At 43.1% G+C, this 17,361-nt stretch overlaps 1 protein-coding gene across 5 annotated transcripts in view; it reads left to right on the top strand.

The window, feature by feature from the left end:
- Positions 1-2,886: 2,886 nt before the first annotated feature.
- Positions 2,887-17,361, top strand: part of YIPF1 (Yip1 domain family member 1) — a 39,618-nt gene continuing 25,143 nt past the window's right edge. For 2 of the 5 annotated variants that reach the window (XR_003115726.1, XM_025358065.1), the window contains exons 1-6: positions 2,887-3,008; positions 3,260-3,478; positions 3,744-3,823; positions 9,499-9,662; positions 14,082-14,162; positions 14,402-14,489. Coding sequence is in view for 1 of the 5 variants with exons in the window: in XM_025358065.1 (XP_025213850.1) it covers positions 3,793-3,823; positions 9,499-9,662; positions 14,082-14,162; positions 14,402-14,489 (364 nt within the window). In the remaining 4 variants the exon portion in view is untranslated. Of the gene's footprint in view, positions 3,009-3,259; positions 3,479-3,743; positions 3,824-6,015; positions 6,070-9,498; positions 9,663-14,081; positions 14,163-14,401; positions 14,490-17,361 lie in introns of all 5 variants that reach the window. The other 3 variants (XR_003115729.1, XM_025358081.1, XM_025358090.1) reach the window with 3 other exon arrangements.

Genomic DNA, 17,361 nt, shown 5'->3' with positions numbered 1-17,361 from the left:
CTTATGTTGTCCAGGCTGGTCTTAAACTCCTGACCTCAAACAATACTTCCTTGGCCTCTCAAAATGCTGGGATTATGCGAATGAGCCACCACGCCCAGCCCCCAACTTCTTAAAGTAATCAGGGCCGATTTTCCCTACCATGTGTCACATTTATTTATTTATGAGACAGAGTCTCGCTCTGTTGTCCAGGCTGGAGTGTAGTGGCACAATCTCGGTTCACTGCAACCTCTGCCTCCCAGGTTCAAGCAATTCTCCTGCTTCAGCCTCCTGAGTAGCTGGGATTACAAGCGTGTGCCACCACACCCAGCTAATTTTTGTGTTTTCGGTAGAGATGGGTTTCGCCATGTTGGCCAGCTGGTCTCGAATTCCTGACCTCAGGTGATCCGCCCACCTTGGCCTCTGAAAGTGCTGGGATTACAGGCGTGAGCCACCGTGCCACTCTTTTCTTTACCTGCTGGTGCAGTGGTATGAGAAGCCAAAAATGCTTAAGTGGCAGTTACAGCTTCCAATTCAGCGGAACTGTAACTGGAGTGGAAGTGTTCTCTCTCCTCCTTCCCTACTTCCCTGGGACCAGGATCTCCAACCAAGCAGAACTTGTGAGGTAGGAGGCACACATTCTATGTGTGTAGGTTTCACTGAAAGTGATAGTAAGAAGTGCTACCCCTTGGTTTGCAAATCTATAGGTATTTAGAACAAAGTACCATTATAAATAATTGATAAACCATTGGTTTAGTGTATGTACTCCGTGCTGGAAGACAATGCCTCAATCTCCTGAGTGTTTTCCCCAACCTGGAGCCCTAACTGTGCCTTTAACAAGCCATTCCACCATCCTATTAGGCCACCTACTGTTGGATGACTGAGTCACATGGTAAGACCAGTGGGTAAGACCCATGGTTTTGTGTCACTGTTGCATGTTCTTTACAATTAAATTGGTCCCTTAGTCCAAAGCAATGTTGTGCAGGTAATCATCACAGGATCTCTAAGCAAGAGGACTTCGCTTTCCTCTAACAAGGGGGAAGGGACTACTTCTGCCACCGCCACCTTTCCCTTGAAAGATTCAAGAGAAACTGGAAACGAGGGATGGTCAAGTCTCAGGCTTTCCCACCCAAATATCCTCATCCCAGTTCTCCGGTTCCCATTCATTTTCTGACAATGCCCCAGCTTTGATGGAGGAGACCTACAGAGGCTGTGCATTCAGTCTTCGTTGCAACTTTGCCACCCTTACAATTAGATCTTGGGCCTGATTTTCAGTCCAGTCTTTCTCAAGGCTATAGAAGAATAAGAATCTTCAAAACTTCCATAGAGGCTCTCTAGCTTTCACAAAGTGCCTCAAGTTGACAGTTGGCTGTTCTAACTCTGCCATTTTATTTTCAAGGTTTCCAATGGAGTTAAGAAAACCCAGTTAATTCCATAGTCCTTATAATTACCATTGTCCTCTTAATGTTCCAGTGCCACAGCCACTAGCTAACTTAGCACCTTATCTTCTACTTGCACCTTATCCCAATCAACTGTAGACAGACACCTTAGTAATTGTGATGCCATTCTATTCTAAGTGTTATCACACCACCACCACCATCCTCCTTCCCTCTGCCCTTAACACCAGCAATATATTTGTTGTTGCCATGTGACTGGTGAGCCGTTCAGTTGCAAAATGCCAACCTAAGGTTTTATTTTCTGGGGCCACTTTTGGTACCAACATGCCTTCATATTGGTTCCTCATATGAGTAGTTTATTGGTAAGTATGAATCCAAGGACCAGGAGTGAAGGACAGGGCTTGTAAATCAGGGAAGGAAGGAGACCTATTGTGAAGATGCATTATCAAATGCGTCACTTCTAAAGGCATTTGGTTGCTTAATCCTGCTAGGTAGTTTGAAAGCTATATGAAAAGGCGCCTGAGGGGAAAAACAGGAAAAGCATGTATTCATCAATTGTTGACCCCATTGGTCAGAGATTTGCCTCGTGAGAGATTAACAACTCTCTACCTCTACACTTCTGGGATGCATCTGTCTGGGTGCTGAGTAGTTCCAGCAAGGTCCCATGACCTCATAGTATCAATAAACAAGCCTTGAAGCAGAAGGTGAGAAGCCTGAGGCATAGACTGGAGGCAAAACTCAGTCAGGTTATATCTGCTGACGCTGGAATAAGATGAGTGGCGGTGAAATAAGCAGCAGGCCAGGCCAAGATGATCTGAAATGGGACATAAGAGGTGGCTGATATACTAGCACAGCTGAATTCATGAACTGAGATTCATTCCTGGTACATATTCAACCAAAAGTGCCCTGCTCATGCTCTAAACCTCAGCTTTCTCTTTGTAAAATGAGGATAATCACCCTAAGATAGCAGGATTATTCTGATAATTAGAGATCCTGCATGTACAAAGCCTGATCATAATAATCTTGGGGAAAAAAAATACACTATATATGGCTACTATTAGATGTAAAGTCTTTCCGATTGCTCACTTACTTGGGGTGTTCATATGAACAGACATCAAGCTTTCGATCACTCATTCAGAATGTAATTGACTCATGCAACTTCTCACTGGTGAAATTTTTATGGCCAAAAGAAACTGAGGGACTGGTAACACAGGTGACTTATTTTTTTTCTTTCACAGTCGTCTTCCATTACCCGATTTTATATTTCCATAGCAAAAGAGGTATAAACACACAGTAAGAAAACCCTAAACTCGAGAATTTTCTGCGTTCCCTGGAGCAAGGCCAGCCAAAGTAGTCACACTCAGCGACCCCACCACTCCGCCCTCGCCTGTCTCTTTAAGAACCCGAGACTCACCCTCGGGAGAAGGGCGGGAGGGAGCGGGCTCTGAGCGCCGCAGCACGCAGGTGTCTCTGGGAGCTGCTGCCTCTTTAAGCAGGCGGGGCTCTTCCCGGAGGAGGCGGGGAAGTTCCACCCCCCGGATCTCCGGCTTCCGGCAACTGGGCTGGACCGAAACCGGCGCGGAGCGACTGAGGCCCGAGCTTTGCCGGGACCCGGGGGACGCCTAGCCCCGCGAGGTGAGGCGGCCGGGTTTGCGGGACCAGTACGGGGCTAAGGGGACTCAGGATCTCCTGCTCGCCGGGGCCGCCGTAGCCCAGCTTCTCTCCCTGAAACACTGCCTCTGCTTCGCGGTGTCCCGGGCTGCAGGGTCCCCGACACCCCATTGCCTACTAATTGCCTGACTCCGCGCTAGGCATCTTACACGCACTGTCCCATTTAATGACCCCCGCACTGTGTGACTAGGTACCATTATGCACCCATTTTACAGATGAGGAAACTGAGGCCGCGGGGAGCGCGCACACAGCAGAGAAGCAGCAGAATCGGGAATCAAACCCAGCTCTGTCTGACCCCAGAGCCTGTGCCCTTAACCACTGGCTAGGCTGAACTGCCTTTGTTCTTCACTGTCCCCATCACCTCTTTCAAACCTCAGCCTCATCCTTTCTCATCGTTATATCTCTAGGCTGCACCTGGTCTCTAAACTTACACAGTGAGTTGAGATTCATTCCTGGTACATACACAACAAAATAAGGTTGAATTGGAACCTTTGGACCCCCGGGGTTAGTTTCTTTGTAACAATTTTAATATTTAATAATACCTGACGCTTAGTGGTTATCTTTATATAAACCTATTAAACCCCACTGAAAAGGGAGGCAAGGTAAAGTGATAACATTTCTAATACTGAAATAAGATTTGTTTGCAGATGCTTTATACTGTTATCCTATTACGTTTACCTGTTTTTTTTTTTCTTTTAGACCCCTGCAAATTTTCTTCCTCACAACTGGGAGAAGATTCACTGGCCGAATGGCAGCAGTAGATGACTTGCAATTTGAAGGTATATCAGTTGGGTGCCCACCTTTATATTCATGATTACTATTTCCACAGTTACAGCAAGTACTTTCATTGCTATACTGCCTCACACATTGAAGGATATTATTTCAAACATCTTGGTGGCTGTTGGCCACATCCAGGTATTTTCCGTTTGTCCACACCAGCTGTTTTTGTTTTTTTTGCCAGATAACCCTTCAAATTGGTAGCAAGTATCATAAATTTAGTACAGTGGTTACAGAAAATGTTTATACAGTTCCTGCTTTAGTTCAGAAAACATTTATTGAGCACTTACTTTGTGCTTAGAACCGTACTAGATACTGGAGATAAAAAGATGAAGAAGTTTATCCACTGGTGGAGTAGATAAAAATGTAAAAAGATCATTAGGATGAAATGTGATCAGAGCATTCCCTCATTGAATCAGTAAATATCTCCTGATTGTGACCAGGAACTGGGCAATTGTTCTAGTTATCAGAAATAGAAGAGTGAACAAAGTAGTCAGTTTCCTTCCTTGTGAAGCTCTCAGTCTAGTGAGGGGGACATTTATTTATTAAATGATCATTTAAATATATACCTACAAACTATGAAAGTGCTAGAGGAAAAGTTCGAGATATTAGAACTCATAACCCAGAGCCTGACTTAGGCTGGGTATTGATGAACACTTTGTTTGTTTGTTTGTTTTGACGGAGTCTCGCTCTGTCACCCAGGCTGGAGTGCAGTGGCGTGATCTCAGCTCCCTGCAACCTCTGCCTCCCGGGTTCAAACGATTCTCCTGCCTCAGCCTTCTGAGTAGCTGGGACTACAGGTGCCCGCCACCACACCTGGCTAATTTTTGTATTTTTAGTAGAGACGGGGCTTCACCATATTGCCCAGGCTGGTCTCGAACTCCTGACCTTGTGATCCACCTGCCTTGGCCTCCCAAAGTTCTGGGATTACAGGCGTGAGCCACCATACCCGGCCCACTTACTTGTTTTATTAACACCTTACCTAACACTTACTATATGTCAGGCACTGTTCTAAATGCTTTACAGATAACTCAATCCTTATATCAACTTTATGAAATAGTTACTTTATTCCCCTGTTTTATTAATGAGGAGACTGAGGCACAGAAAAATAATTTGCCTAATAGTCACACAGTTAGTAAGGGATAAAATCAGGATTTGAACCCATCCAGTCTGGTGTCACAGCTTATGCTGTCTCTGTTATCTAAGGAAGAGATACACGGTTTAAAAATAAATCTATTTCATTTGCAAGTACTAGAAATCCACCTCAATTTGAAAATACTGTCAACTCCATCTTCAAAATTAATCTAGCATCTGACCACCTCCGCCACTACTCTCACCATGCTCAAGGTCACTGTCACCTTTTGTCTGAATTATAGCCCTTACCTTCCTTCTGGTCTTTCTGCTTCCTCCCTTACTCCTCTACAGTCTGTACTTTGCAGCTAGAGTAGTCCTTCTAAAACTCAACCAGATCATGTCATTCTTTCAGAACCTTCCAGTAGCTCCCATCTCACTAGAATAAAAAGCCAGGCAGTGTACAGTGGCTCACACCTGTAATCCCAGCACTTTGGAAGGCCGAGGAGGGCAGATCACCTGGTGTCAGGAGTTCAAGACCAGCCTGGCCAACATGGTGAAACCCTGTCTTTACTAAAAATACAGAAATTAGTCGGGCTTGGTGGTGCACGCATGTAGTCCCAGCTACTCTGGAGGCGGAGGCAGGAGAATTGCTCAAACCCAGAGGTTGCAGTGAACCGCGATTGCACCACTGCGCTCCAGCCTGGGTGACAGAGCGAGACTCCATCTCAAACACAAACAAACAAACAAACAAAACCCGAAAAAGCCAGAGCCTTTACTGTGGCTTAGGAGGCCCCTACATGATGCAGCCTCTATGCCTCTTATTTCATCTCCTACTGCTCTCATCCTTTCTCTCTCTGCCCAAGCCGCATGGGCTGTCGTAGTTCTTCCTATGCACCAAGTACATTCACAGCTTGGGACATTTGTGCCATCTTTCTGTGTGGGACACTCTCCCTTCAGATAGCCTTATGACTTGTTCCCTTGCTCTGTTCGAATCTCTCCTCATTAGAGAGGCCCTCCTCAGCCATCCTGTCTCGGAGTGCAGTGCAAGAAAGTTCAAGCATAGACATTGGCCCTTGCAAAAGTCCCTGTGGAGTGAGGAAGTTTAATTTTTTTCCTGAAGGATTGGGAGAACGCCTGTGTTCAGATCACGGATGGTGGGGGAAGCTGACACAAGGTGATGCTTAGGAGGAGGCAGGTGACAAATCACCTAGGGCTTTATCAACTGTGTTACGGACTTGGGTCTTTAGAAAAGCACACGGGATGCTGGGGGTGGGGTGGGAGGGGTGGGTCATGGAAGGCTTCTCTGGTGGGGAACGGTAGTGTTGGATGAAAAAGTGGAGGTCAGAAGCCTTCAGGTGAGAGACATTGTTTCAGGAAAGGAGCAGAGGCCAAAACTAGCTTAGGATATGCCAGGATGTAAAAGCAGAGAATGTTGGTGGCAGAAATAAGACACATACCAGTTTTATGCTCAAGGAGCCGAGATGGACAAGAATAACCAACACAGAGCGGACTGTGAAGAGTTGTCACGTTAGGGGTGCACGCAACCCACACTCCAGTCAAACTATGCCATCACTGTCCCTCCATCATGGGGCACACTTTCCATCTTCTGGGTCTTGCTCATGCCCTTCCCTTGGCATGAGATGCCATCCCCAGCGCCTCTGGCCATCCTTCTCATATGGTATCTTCTCCAAGAAACCTTTCGTGATCCCAACAACTAGAGGAGTTACTGTCCTCCTTGGAGCCTTTTTACCCTTTATATTTGTAAAGTGGTACTGTCTGTTCCTTCTTTTGGCATACCTTCCCCCTGGTAAACTACTGCTTTTGAAAAATTTTTTAATTTTCGTGGGTACGTAGTAGGTGTATATACTTACAGGGTGCACTCATGTATTTTGATACAGGCATGTAATGTGTAGTAATCACATCAGGGTAAACAGGGTGTCCATCACTTCAAGCATTTATCCTTTGTATTACAAACAATCCAATTATACTCTTCTTCTTCTTCTTCTTCTTTTTTTTTTTTGAGACCGAGTCTCGCTCTGTCACCCAGGCTGGAGTGCAGTGACACGATCTTGGCTCATTGCATCCTTCACCTCCCAGTTTAAGTGATTCTCATGCCTCAACCTCCCGAGTAGCTGGGATTACAGGTGCCCACCACCATGCCTGGCTAATTTTTATGTTTTTAGTAGAGATGGGGTTTTACCATGTTGGCCAGGCTGATCTCGAACTCCTGACCTCAAGTGATCTGCTCGCCTCAGCCTCCCAAAGTGCTGGGATTATAGGCATGAGCCACTGCATCTAGCCCAGCTATACTTTTCTGTTTTTCTTTCTTTCTTTCTCTCTCTCTCTCTCTCTCTCTCTCTTTCTTTCGGCAGAGTCTCACTCTGTTGCCAGGCTGGAGTGCAGTGGCGTGATCTCGGCTCACTGCAACCTCGGTTTCCTAGGTTCAAGCGATTCTCCTGCCTCAGCCTCCCAAGTAGCTGGGACTACAGGTGTGCGCCACCATGCCCAGCTTCAGTTATACTTTTCTGGTTATTTTAACTACTGCTTTTTGATTGTGAGACTTAAGTATATCCTCATTGGTCTAATTCCCTCCAGCAAAGTTGTGACTGTCTTTTTAAATGTCATTGCCCTGTACAATCAATAAGAGGTACCTGTAATGATAGTTACTATTTCATCATCCTCAAAATCTCTTTGTGGGGTAGGTATTATCTATGTTTTATAATTGAAGAAGTAGAGACTCAGAGCCATGGAGTAATTTGCTCAAGGTCATGGAGCTATTGAGTATTAAGAGTCTTACCTTGAACAAAGGACCATCTCACTCCAGAACCTCATGTTGCTTAAACTACCCAAACATTGCCAATTGAGGCTTCAGTAATTGTTACATATTAGCTACCCAGTTAATTTCAGTCAGAGAAGTTCAGATAACTTTAGTGTTCTCCATAAAATTGCTCATATAGTTGAGAGGCAATAAGAGTGAACTCAGTTATCCTACTACCAGGACTGGTGCCCTGCTTGTAGTGTTATAATGGTGCCCTGCTGGCACTCTTCCTTTGGCCTTCAAAGGTTCAGAGCTGCCCTGAGTTTTGTTCAAGAGCAGCTGAAATAAAGTATGTTAGGATATTCAGAGACAGGAAGTCTCAATCACTGCTGGTGGACATAAATAGGGAAGGTTCTTTTGGAAAGCAGTTTAGTAACGTGGTTCAGGAGCCTTGAAAATGGTTTGCACCCTGTTGACCTAGTGATCATACTGATAGGTGTTCATCTTAAGGCTGCCCCCCAAAAAGCTTTTTCTACACAGACACTCCTTTTGTATTTGTAATAAAATCTTCATTGATGGAATATTATGCAGTCACATAAGTGATCATTTTAAAAGACTGTTATAATATGAAAAATCATTTTTTTGTATAATCCCGAATTATACATAGTCTTGACAAAGCAGGATGCAAAATTAATTATAGTATCATATTCTAGATCAGTACTTGGCACATTGGGGACATGCAGTAAATATCTGTTGAATAAATGAATGATCATCAGTGGCATGAATCTCACTATGTGAAGAAAAGGAAATATACTAAAATGTTAATAGTGTTTGCCTTTATATGGTGGAACTAAGAGTGTTTTTTTTTGTTTTTTGGGTTTTTTTTTCTTTTTTTTTGAGACAAAGTCTTACTCTGTTGCCCAGGCTGGAGTACAGTGGCATGATCACGGCTCTCTGAAGCCTCTACCTCTGGGGCTTGAGCAGTCCTCTTGCCTTGGCCTCCCAAAGTGCTGGGATTACAGACATGAGCCACCATGCCTGGCCTAAGAGTGATTTTTATCCTGTGATTTCTATTTTCTTTTTTCCTTTTTTTTTTTTTGAGACATAGTGTCTCTCTGTCACACAGGCCAGAGTGCAGTGGTGCGATCTCGGCTCACTGCAACCTTTGCCTCCCGGGTTCAAGTGATTCTCCTATCTCAGCTTCCAGAGTAGCTGGGATTACAAGGCATACGCCACCACAGCCGGCTAATTTTTGTATTTTTAGTAGAGACGGCATTTCATCATGTTAGCCAGGCTGGTCTTGAACTCCTGACCTCAGATGATCTGCCTGCCTCAACCTCCCAAAGTGCTGGGATTACAGGCATGAGTCACTGTGCCCGGCTGATTCCACTTTCATTTTTGTTCCCATATTTTCTGTAGTGATTATGTAGACTTACTGGAAAAAATAACTTTCATTAATATTTTTTGGACTTGAATCGAGAGAAGTTTAGGACTTAGGTTATATTCCTAATTCTCCCAAAAGTATTCAAAATAAATGTTATTCTACCCATGATACAGATGAAAACACTGAGGTTTAGAGAAGTTTAGTTGCTTACTTAGGCTTGTTTATTTAGTAAGTGGCTAGCTGAGCCAGGACCAAAATCTAGGTCTGACTCCAAATTCTGTTGTCTTCATAGTCATTTTTCTGTCAGATTGATCTGATGAGATTTTTTTTTTTCAAAGCCTTTTGTATCAGGTAGGGTCTATAGCAAAGCTGAGGTTGTGACAGCTTGTCTTTAAATGGAAAATAGAGCATTTCTAGTGTGGGTAAGGTTTCTGAGGCCCTTGTGCTCTAATTGATTTCAGAATTTGGCAGTGCAGCCACTTCTCTGGCAGCAAACCCAGATGCCACCACAGTAAACATTGAGGATCCTGGTGAAACCCCAAAACATCAGCCAGGACCCCCAAGAGGCTCAGGAAGAGAAGAAGATGATGAGTTACTGGGAAATGATGACTCTGACAAAACTGAGGTTTGAACTTGTCTTTGAGATCTTTTTTGAACAATTTTTAAAACTTGTTTATGTGCTTATTCACTGTCTACTGTGTGCCAGGTATAGTGTCAGGCAGTGACAGCTCAGAGATAAATGACACATGGCCTCTTCCTTGGTGGGGGAAACAAGCAAGCAGACCGTTATTATTTGTAAGTACACTGGTGGAAGGGAACACTGGGGTAGTGAGCAGAGAGCCTAGCTTATGGAATGCGGGACTCCCATGCTCAGTATTTTCTAATATTGGAGTAGGAAAGAACCTTCATGGCCCCCTGTCTTAGCGTCTCTCCCAAGATATTCCTGGCTGTGTAGGAAGGATAACACTTGGAGCCAGGCGTGGTGGCTCACGCCTATAATCCCAGCATTTTGGGAGGCTGAGGCGGGCAGATCACTTGAGCCCAGGAGTTGGAGACCAGCCTGGGCAACATGGTGAAACTCCTGCTCTACAAAAAATACAAAATATTAGCCGAGCATGGTGGTGCACACCTGTAGTCCCAGCTACTCGGGAAGCTAAGGTGGGAGGATTGCTTGAGCTTGGGAAGTGAAGGTTTCAGTGAGCTGAGATTGCACCACTACATTCCAGCCTGGGCAACAGAGTGCGACCCTGCCTCTGGAAAAAAGAAAGATTGAAAACCCTTGCTTGAATACCTCCAGGAATGGGCTGCTGTTTACCACCATGTAAGGCAGTTGCTGCCATTGTCGACTTTAATTGTGAAAATGTTTTTCTTAATTTTTTTTTCTTCAACTTTTAAGTTCAGGGGTCATGTGCAGGAGGTACAGGTTTGTTACATAGGTAAACATGTGCCACAGTGGTTTGCTGCACAGATGACCCCATCACCTAGGTATTAAGCCTAGCATCCATTAGCTATTCTTCCTGATGCTCTCCCTCCCTTGTGTCTATGTATTCTCACCATTCAGCTCCCACTTATAAGTGAGAAGATGTGGTGTTTGGTTTTCTGTTCCTGTGTTAGTTTGCTAAGGATAATGGCTTCCAACTCTATCCATGTCTCTGCAAAGGACATTATCTCATTCCTTTTTATGGCTGCATAGTATTCCATGGTTGTATCTATACACACACACACACACACACACACACATACACACATATATATATCATATTTTCTTTATCCAGTCTATCATTGATGGCCTTTTAGGTTGATTCCGTATCTTTGCTATTGTAAATAGTGCTGCAGTGAGCGTATATGTGCATGTATCTTTATAATGGAATGATTTATATTCCTTTGGGTATAAACCCAGTAATGGGATTGCTGGGTCAAATAATATTTCTGCCTCTAGGTCTTTGAGGAATTGCCGCACTGTCTTCCACAATGGTTGAACTAATTTACACTCCGACCAACAGTGTAAAAGCATTCCCTTTTCTCTGCAACTTCATCAGCATCTGTTGTTTCTTGACTTTTTAATAATCACCATTCTGACTGGCATGATATGATGTCTCATTGTGGTTTTGATTTGCATTTCTCAAATCATGATATTGAGCTTTCTTTAATATGTTTGTTGGCCACATGTATATCTTTTGAGAAGTATCTGTTCATGTCCCTTGCCCACTTTTTAATGGAGTTGTTTTTTTCTTGTAAATTTGCTTAAGTACCTTGTAGACTCTGGATATTAGACCTTTGTTAGATGGATAGATTGCAAAAATTTTCTCCCATTCTGTAGGTTGTCTGTTCTGTCTGAAGATTGTTTTTTTTGCTGTGCAGAAGCTCTTTAGTTTAATTAGATCCCATTTGTCAATTTTTGCTTTTGTTGCAATTGCTTTTGGTGTTTTCTTCATGAAATCTTTGCCCATGCCTCTGTCCTGATTGGTATTCCCTAGATTTTCTTTTCTTTCTTTCTTTTTTTTTTTTTTGAGATGGAGTCTTGCTCTGTCGCCCAAGCTGGAGTGCAGGGGTATGATCTCGGCTCACTGCAACCTCTACCTCCTGGGTTCAAGCGATTCTCCTGCCTCAGCCTCCCGAGCAGCTGGGACTACAGGTGTGCACCACCACACCCAACTAATTTTTGTATTTTTAGTAGAGACGGGGTTTCACCATATTGGCCAGACTAGTCTCGAACTCCTGACCTCGTGATCCACCCATCTTGGCCTCCCAAAGGGCTGGGATTACAGTCATGAGCCACCACACCCAGCTGGTATTCCCTAGATTTTCTTCCAGGGTTTTTTTAGTTTTGGGTTTTCCATTTAAGTCTTTAATCCACCTTGAGTTAATTTTTGCATATCATATAAGGAAGGGGTCCAGTTTCAATTTTCTGCATATAGCTAGCCAGTTCTTTCAGCACTATTTATTGAACAGGGAATCCTTTCCCCATTGCTTGTTTTTGTCAGATTTGTTGAAGATCAGATGGTTAGAGGCGTGCATTCTTATTTCTGAGTTCTCTATTCTGTTCCCTTGGTCTATGTGTCTGTTCTTGTACCAGTACCATGCTGTTTTGGTTACTGTAGCCTTGTAGTTTAAAGTCAGGTAGCATGATGCCTCCAGCTTTGTTCTTTTTGCTTAGGATTATCTTGACTATTTGGGCTCTCTTTTGCTTCCATATGAATTTTAAAATAGTTTTTTTCTAAGTCTGTGAAGAATGTCAATGGTAGTTCAGTGGGAGTGGCATTGAATCTATAAATTACTTTGGGCAGTATGCCATTTGCACAATATTGATTCTTCCTAACTATGAGCATGGAATGTTTTCTCATTTGATTATTTCTTTGAGCGGTGGTTTATAGTTCTCTTTGAAGAGGTCCGTTACTTCCCTTGTTAGCTATATTCCTAGGCATTTTATTCTTTTTGTAGCAGTTCATTCATACAAAAGAATGAGAGTTCATTCACAATTTGGCCCTCTGCCTGCCTGTTGTCGGTGTATAGGAATACTAGCAATTTTTGCACATTGATTTTGTATCCTGAGACTTTGCTGAAGTTGCTTATCAGCTTAAGAAGCTTTGGGGCTGAGACCATGGGGTTTTTTAGATATAGGAACATGTCGTCTTGCAAACAAAGGTGATTTGACTTACTCTCTTCCTATTTGAATACCCTTTATTTCTTTCTTTTACCTGATTGCCCTGGCCAGAACTTCTAATATTATTGAATAGGAGTGATAAGAGAGGGCATCCATGTCTTGTGCTGGTTTTCAAGGGGAATGCTTTCCTTGGTTGTGGGGGGTGGGTGTTCCTTTGTCTCCATGCTGCTCCTTGGTGAGCCATCGCCCCACCCTGCTTTTCTTCATTCTCCATGGGTCGAGCTACTTGCCTAGTCAGTCCCAGTGCAAGAACCTGGATATTTCAGTTGAAGGTGCTGGATTCATTCAACGCTTTCACTCCTCTCTGTGAGTACTGCGGACCACAGCTGCTTCTAATCGGCCATCTATTTTCCTTTATAATGAACAAAAAATATCTGCGTATAGCACCTACCCTTGTCCTGCAAAGCAGCTCAGTGTTCACCTGTACTTTTTGCTGTATGAATTCCCTTCATACAGCAAAAAGATGACAGGCATAATTCCTGGCATTGGGCCTGCATTCCGCCACCAGAGAGCTGTGTTATTGGGATAGGTGTGGCCCTCCTCGTGTGCCTCTTCTCAATTGGAATTTTTTTTTTTTTTGTCAGAGTAGTAATATTTTTAGTACTTTAGAGTGAGTCAATATATCAGATTTTTGAGAATTCAGGTGGCCATAGTAGGGAGGATTGTGGATGGACTGGGGAGGAAGAGATATTTACACTGCTGGGTGCAGTGGCTCATGCTTGTAATCCCAGTGCTTTGGGAGGCTGAGGTGGGAGGATCACTTGAGCCCAAGAGTTTGAGACCAGCCCGGGCAAAATAATGAGACTCTGTCTCTACAAAAATTAAAAAATCAGCTGGGCATAGTGGTGCATGCGTGTAGTCCCAGCTACTTGGGAGGCTGAGGTGGGAAGATTGCCTGAGCCCAAGGGTTCAAGGCTGCAGTGAGCTATGATTGTGCCACTGCACGCCAGCTTGGGAAACAGAGTGAGATGCCATCTAAAAAAAAGAAAAAAAAAAAAAGCGAAAAGATATTTACACTGACTGCCTTCTGTATGTGTTGTATGTATGTATATGTATTTATTATTGTACATAATTCTATATACTATTGAATCTAGATGAGAGAACTAAGCCTGACAAGAGTCTAGTGATTTGCCAAAGCTTCCGTCAGTGCCGGGGGGCAGGATTTGAACCCTTTTGGTGTGACTTCAAAACCAATGCTTGTTTTTCGAATCAGGCTGGGAGCTGTGAATTGGCTATTTCAGAGTTAGTTACTGAATGCAGATGAGCCTATTGTTTCAAATGTTTTGATTTTCCATTAGATCAGATCCCTCCTGCACCCCCACGCAGCTGGAATTAAGAAATTGCTTATGTGTTCGTTATGTTTTATTTTATTTATGACAGTTACTTGCTGGACAGAAGAAAAGCTCGCCCTTCTGGACATTTGAATACTACCAAACATTCTTTGATGTGGACACCTACCAGGTTTGGAAACCAATTTCACCTTCGCTTTTACGTGTAATAGAGACTTGTTTCTTTAATGGTTGAACAACCAAATAATGTGAAAGCCTTTATATGCTGGAAATGGTCTTACAAAAGTAAAGGGTTATAAGCATTTGAAAATACTGTCATAAAAGCTCTAATGACTGAGTTTCAGTTTTGTAGTAGTTGAATTTATTAAAGTTAAAAAACTTCAGTAGAATTACTGCTATGTTGTTTTCCAGGTCTTTGACAGAATTAAAGGGTCTCTTTTGCCAATACCCGGGAAAAACTTTGTGAGGTTGTATATCCGCAGCAATCCAGATCTCTATGGTATGTGTAGTACTGATTTGTTTACCATATTTCAGTTGACTTGGGTGAGTGTGAGGGTTGCCTGGAAACGTGGAGAACTGCACTATTGGTGGGGCATGCCATGTTTTATTTGACTCTTCTGAACTTCAGTAGCAACTCTTGGAAATAATTTTGGAGAAATACAATTATGTGTTATATTAGTGCCATGTCGTCATTACAAGTACTAGTATATCTTTCAAAGGTCTTTAAATGGGGCTGGGTGCAGTGGCTCATGCCTATAATGCCAGCACTTTGGAAGGCTGAGATGGGAGGATCACCAGAGACTAGGAGTTTGAGACCAGTCTGGGCAACATAGCGAGACCCTGTCTCTACTGAAGGCTGGGTTGGCACAGTGGCTCCTGCCTGTAATCCCAACACTTTGGGAGGCCGAGGCAGCAGAACTGCTTGAGCCCAGTAGTTTGAAACCAGCCTGGGCAACATAAGGAGACCCTGTCTCAACTAAAAAATAAAAATAAAAATAATTAAAAAAAAAATTCTTCAAATGACATTACAACTTGAGACAAATTTAGTCACTTTGACTAAGTGGAGATTGGACCATTTGATGTTGGAGGAGAAGGTATTCTCACACTTTTTCATTGATATGCTGAGTTCCAGCTCTGCCCTCAGATGAGCTGGCTCCTTTTAGGATTTGGTCACCAGCAGTGGAAGTCTGAAACAGGATTGGGCCAGGGATGGTTGTCATCCCTGACCTTAATGCTGTCTGAGAAAAACTCAGAGGTCCACCCAGTACTCCTGAGGAAAAGGCCCCAACAGTGGCCTGTGTTTGAGGGGAGAAGAGAGTGCTGTCCGTGTGCCAGGTGCTATACCAGAGACTGTGTGTGTACTTGATCATATCTCATTCTTGCAACAACCCTTGCAAAGTATCCCCACTTTTCAAATGAGGAAGCCGATGCTCAGTGAGGATCATTGATATATATGCTGAATCTGAAATGATAAATAGTAAAGCAGTCATATATGTTGATTTTAAATATGGACTCTAGGGAGCCTGGTGTGAAAACCATTGCATTGGCCCATGCTTTTCATCTGAGGGTTGTCAAGCGGGTGTCGCTGTCTATCTCATTCATTCTTACTTGTAGCCTGAGAACATCCTGAGGGGCAGGCTCTGTGTGTCAGTGTCTTTAGTGCCTGGCAGAGGCCTTGGCACACAGCAGGTGCTCAAACAATTTTTAGCACCTTATTTTATGCTAGGCCCTGCGCTAGAGGCTGAGGATTTAAAGATAAGGCCATAGTCCCTAGCCCCAGTGAGGAAGAAGAGAGAACACTAACATCTGTTGAATACCTTATAAGTGCCAAGCGTGGAGATAAGCACTATTTTAGTATTTTATGCTATTTTATTTCCTATACTCCAAGGTGGCCTTATCTTACAAAAGAGAAAACTGAGGTTAAGGAGATAACTTGCTCGTAGTTACAGAGTTAGCAATAATAATGGCAAACACACATATAGTGCTTATTATGTGCCAGACACTATTATGAGGGCAGTACTTATATTAACTCATTTAATCCTTGTGACAGATCCAACTTTATGAGGCAGATACTATTATTATGCCCATTTTATAGATGAGGACACTGAGTCACACAGAGGTCCAGTAACTTGCCTAAGATTATACAGCTAATAAGTGCTGGGCTCAATTTTCAAATCAACACTGTAGCTCATAATCCATTTTTTCATCACTGTGCTATGCTGCCTCTCATGACAAAGCCAGGGCTTGAATCCAAGGCTTGCTTCTTTTCTGTGACACTAGTAGCCTCATTAGCTCATAGACATGGTTAAAAGAAGAAGGTACAATATAGGTGAAGTGTTTGACAGCAGAGAGGATTAGGTTTTGTTGTGGGTGGAGGTTAGAGGAAGGCAGTTAAGAAAAAGATGATAATTTGACCGGGCGCGGTGGCTCAAGCCTGTAATCCCAGCACTTTGGGAGGCCGAGACGGGCGGATCACGAGGTCAGGAGATCGAGACCATCCTGGCTAACCCGGTGAAACCCTGTCTCTACTAAAAAAATACAAAAAACTAGCCGGGCTAGATGGCGGGCGCCTGTAGTCCCAGCTACTCGGGAGGCTGAGGCAGGAGAATGGCGTAAACCCAGGAGGCGGAGCTTGTAGTGAGCTGAGATCTGGCCACTGCACTCCAGCCTGGGCCACAGAGCGAGACTCTGTCTCAAAAAAAAAAAAAAAAAAAAGATGACAATTTACAGAGTGTAAGGAAAAGATTGATAACTTTGACTGAATTTCAACTAAAATTTAAAATTTCTACACAACAAAATAAACCATAAACAAAGTAAAAAAATAAACCACAGACCAGGGGACATACTTCCAATGCATGTAACTAACAAACAGTGAGAAACAAGAATATATGTCAAACTCCCACAAATTACAAGAATAATAACAAGCAACTCTGGAGAAAAAATGGCCAATAAATATATGAAAAGATGCTTAGCCCTACCTGCAACCAGGGAAATAAAAAGTAAAATAAGATTATTTACGCTCATCATTTTAGTAAACATATACAATTTGGCTTGTCTTCATTTATTCATTCAATTCATTCAACATTGAGCTCTTACTGTTCTAATACTGGAGATACAGCAGTGAAAAGAGATAAAAATCTCTACCCTTAGGCAATTTGTAATGTACTGAGCTTAACAATAAGCAAAGAAAAGTAAAATATATAGTTTTCTAGTAATGAATGCTTAGGTGAAAATTTAAGAGCAGACAGAAGAAGGACATGAAGTGTTTGTATAAATGTGTGAATTTGAAAATTTAAAAGGGTGAATTTTGAGTAATGACCTGAAGTAATTGGGAGTGATTTATGTAGATAGATCTAAGGGAAGAGCACTTG

Source organism: Theropithecus gelada, chromosome 1, assembly GCF_003255815.1.
Source record: "Theropithecus gelada isolate Dixy chromosome 1, Tgel_1.0, whole genome shotgun sequence".
Classification (NCBI taxonomy): Eukaryota; Metazoa; Chordata; class Mammalia; order Primates; family Cercopithecidae; genus Theropithecus; species Theropithecus gelada.
Note: the sequence above shows the minus strand (reverse complement) of the source record. Positions and strands in the feature narration are given on the sequence as shown.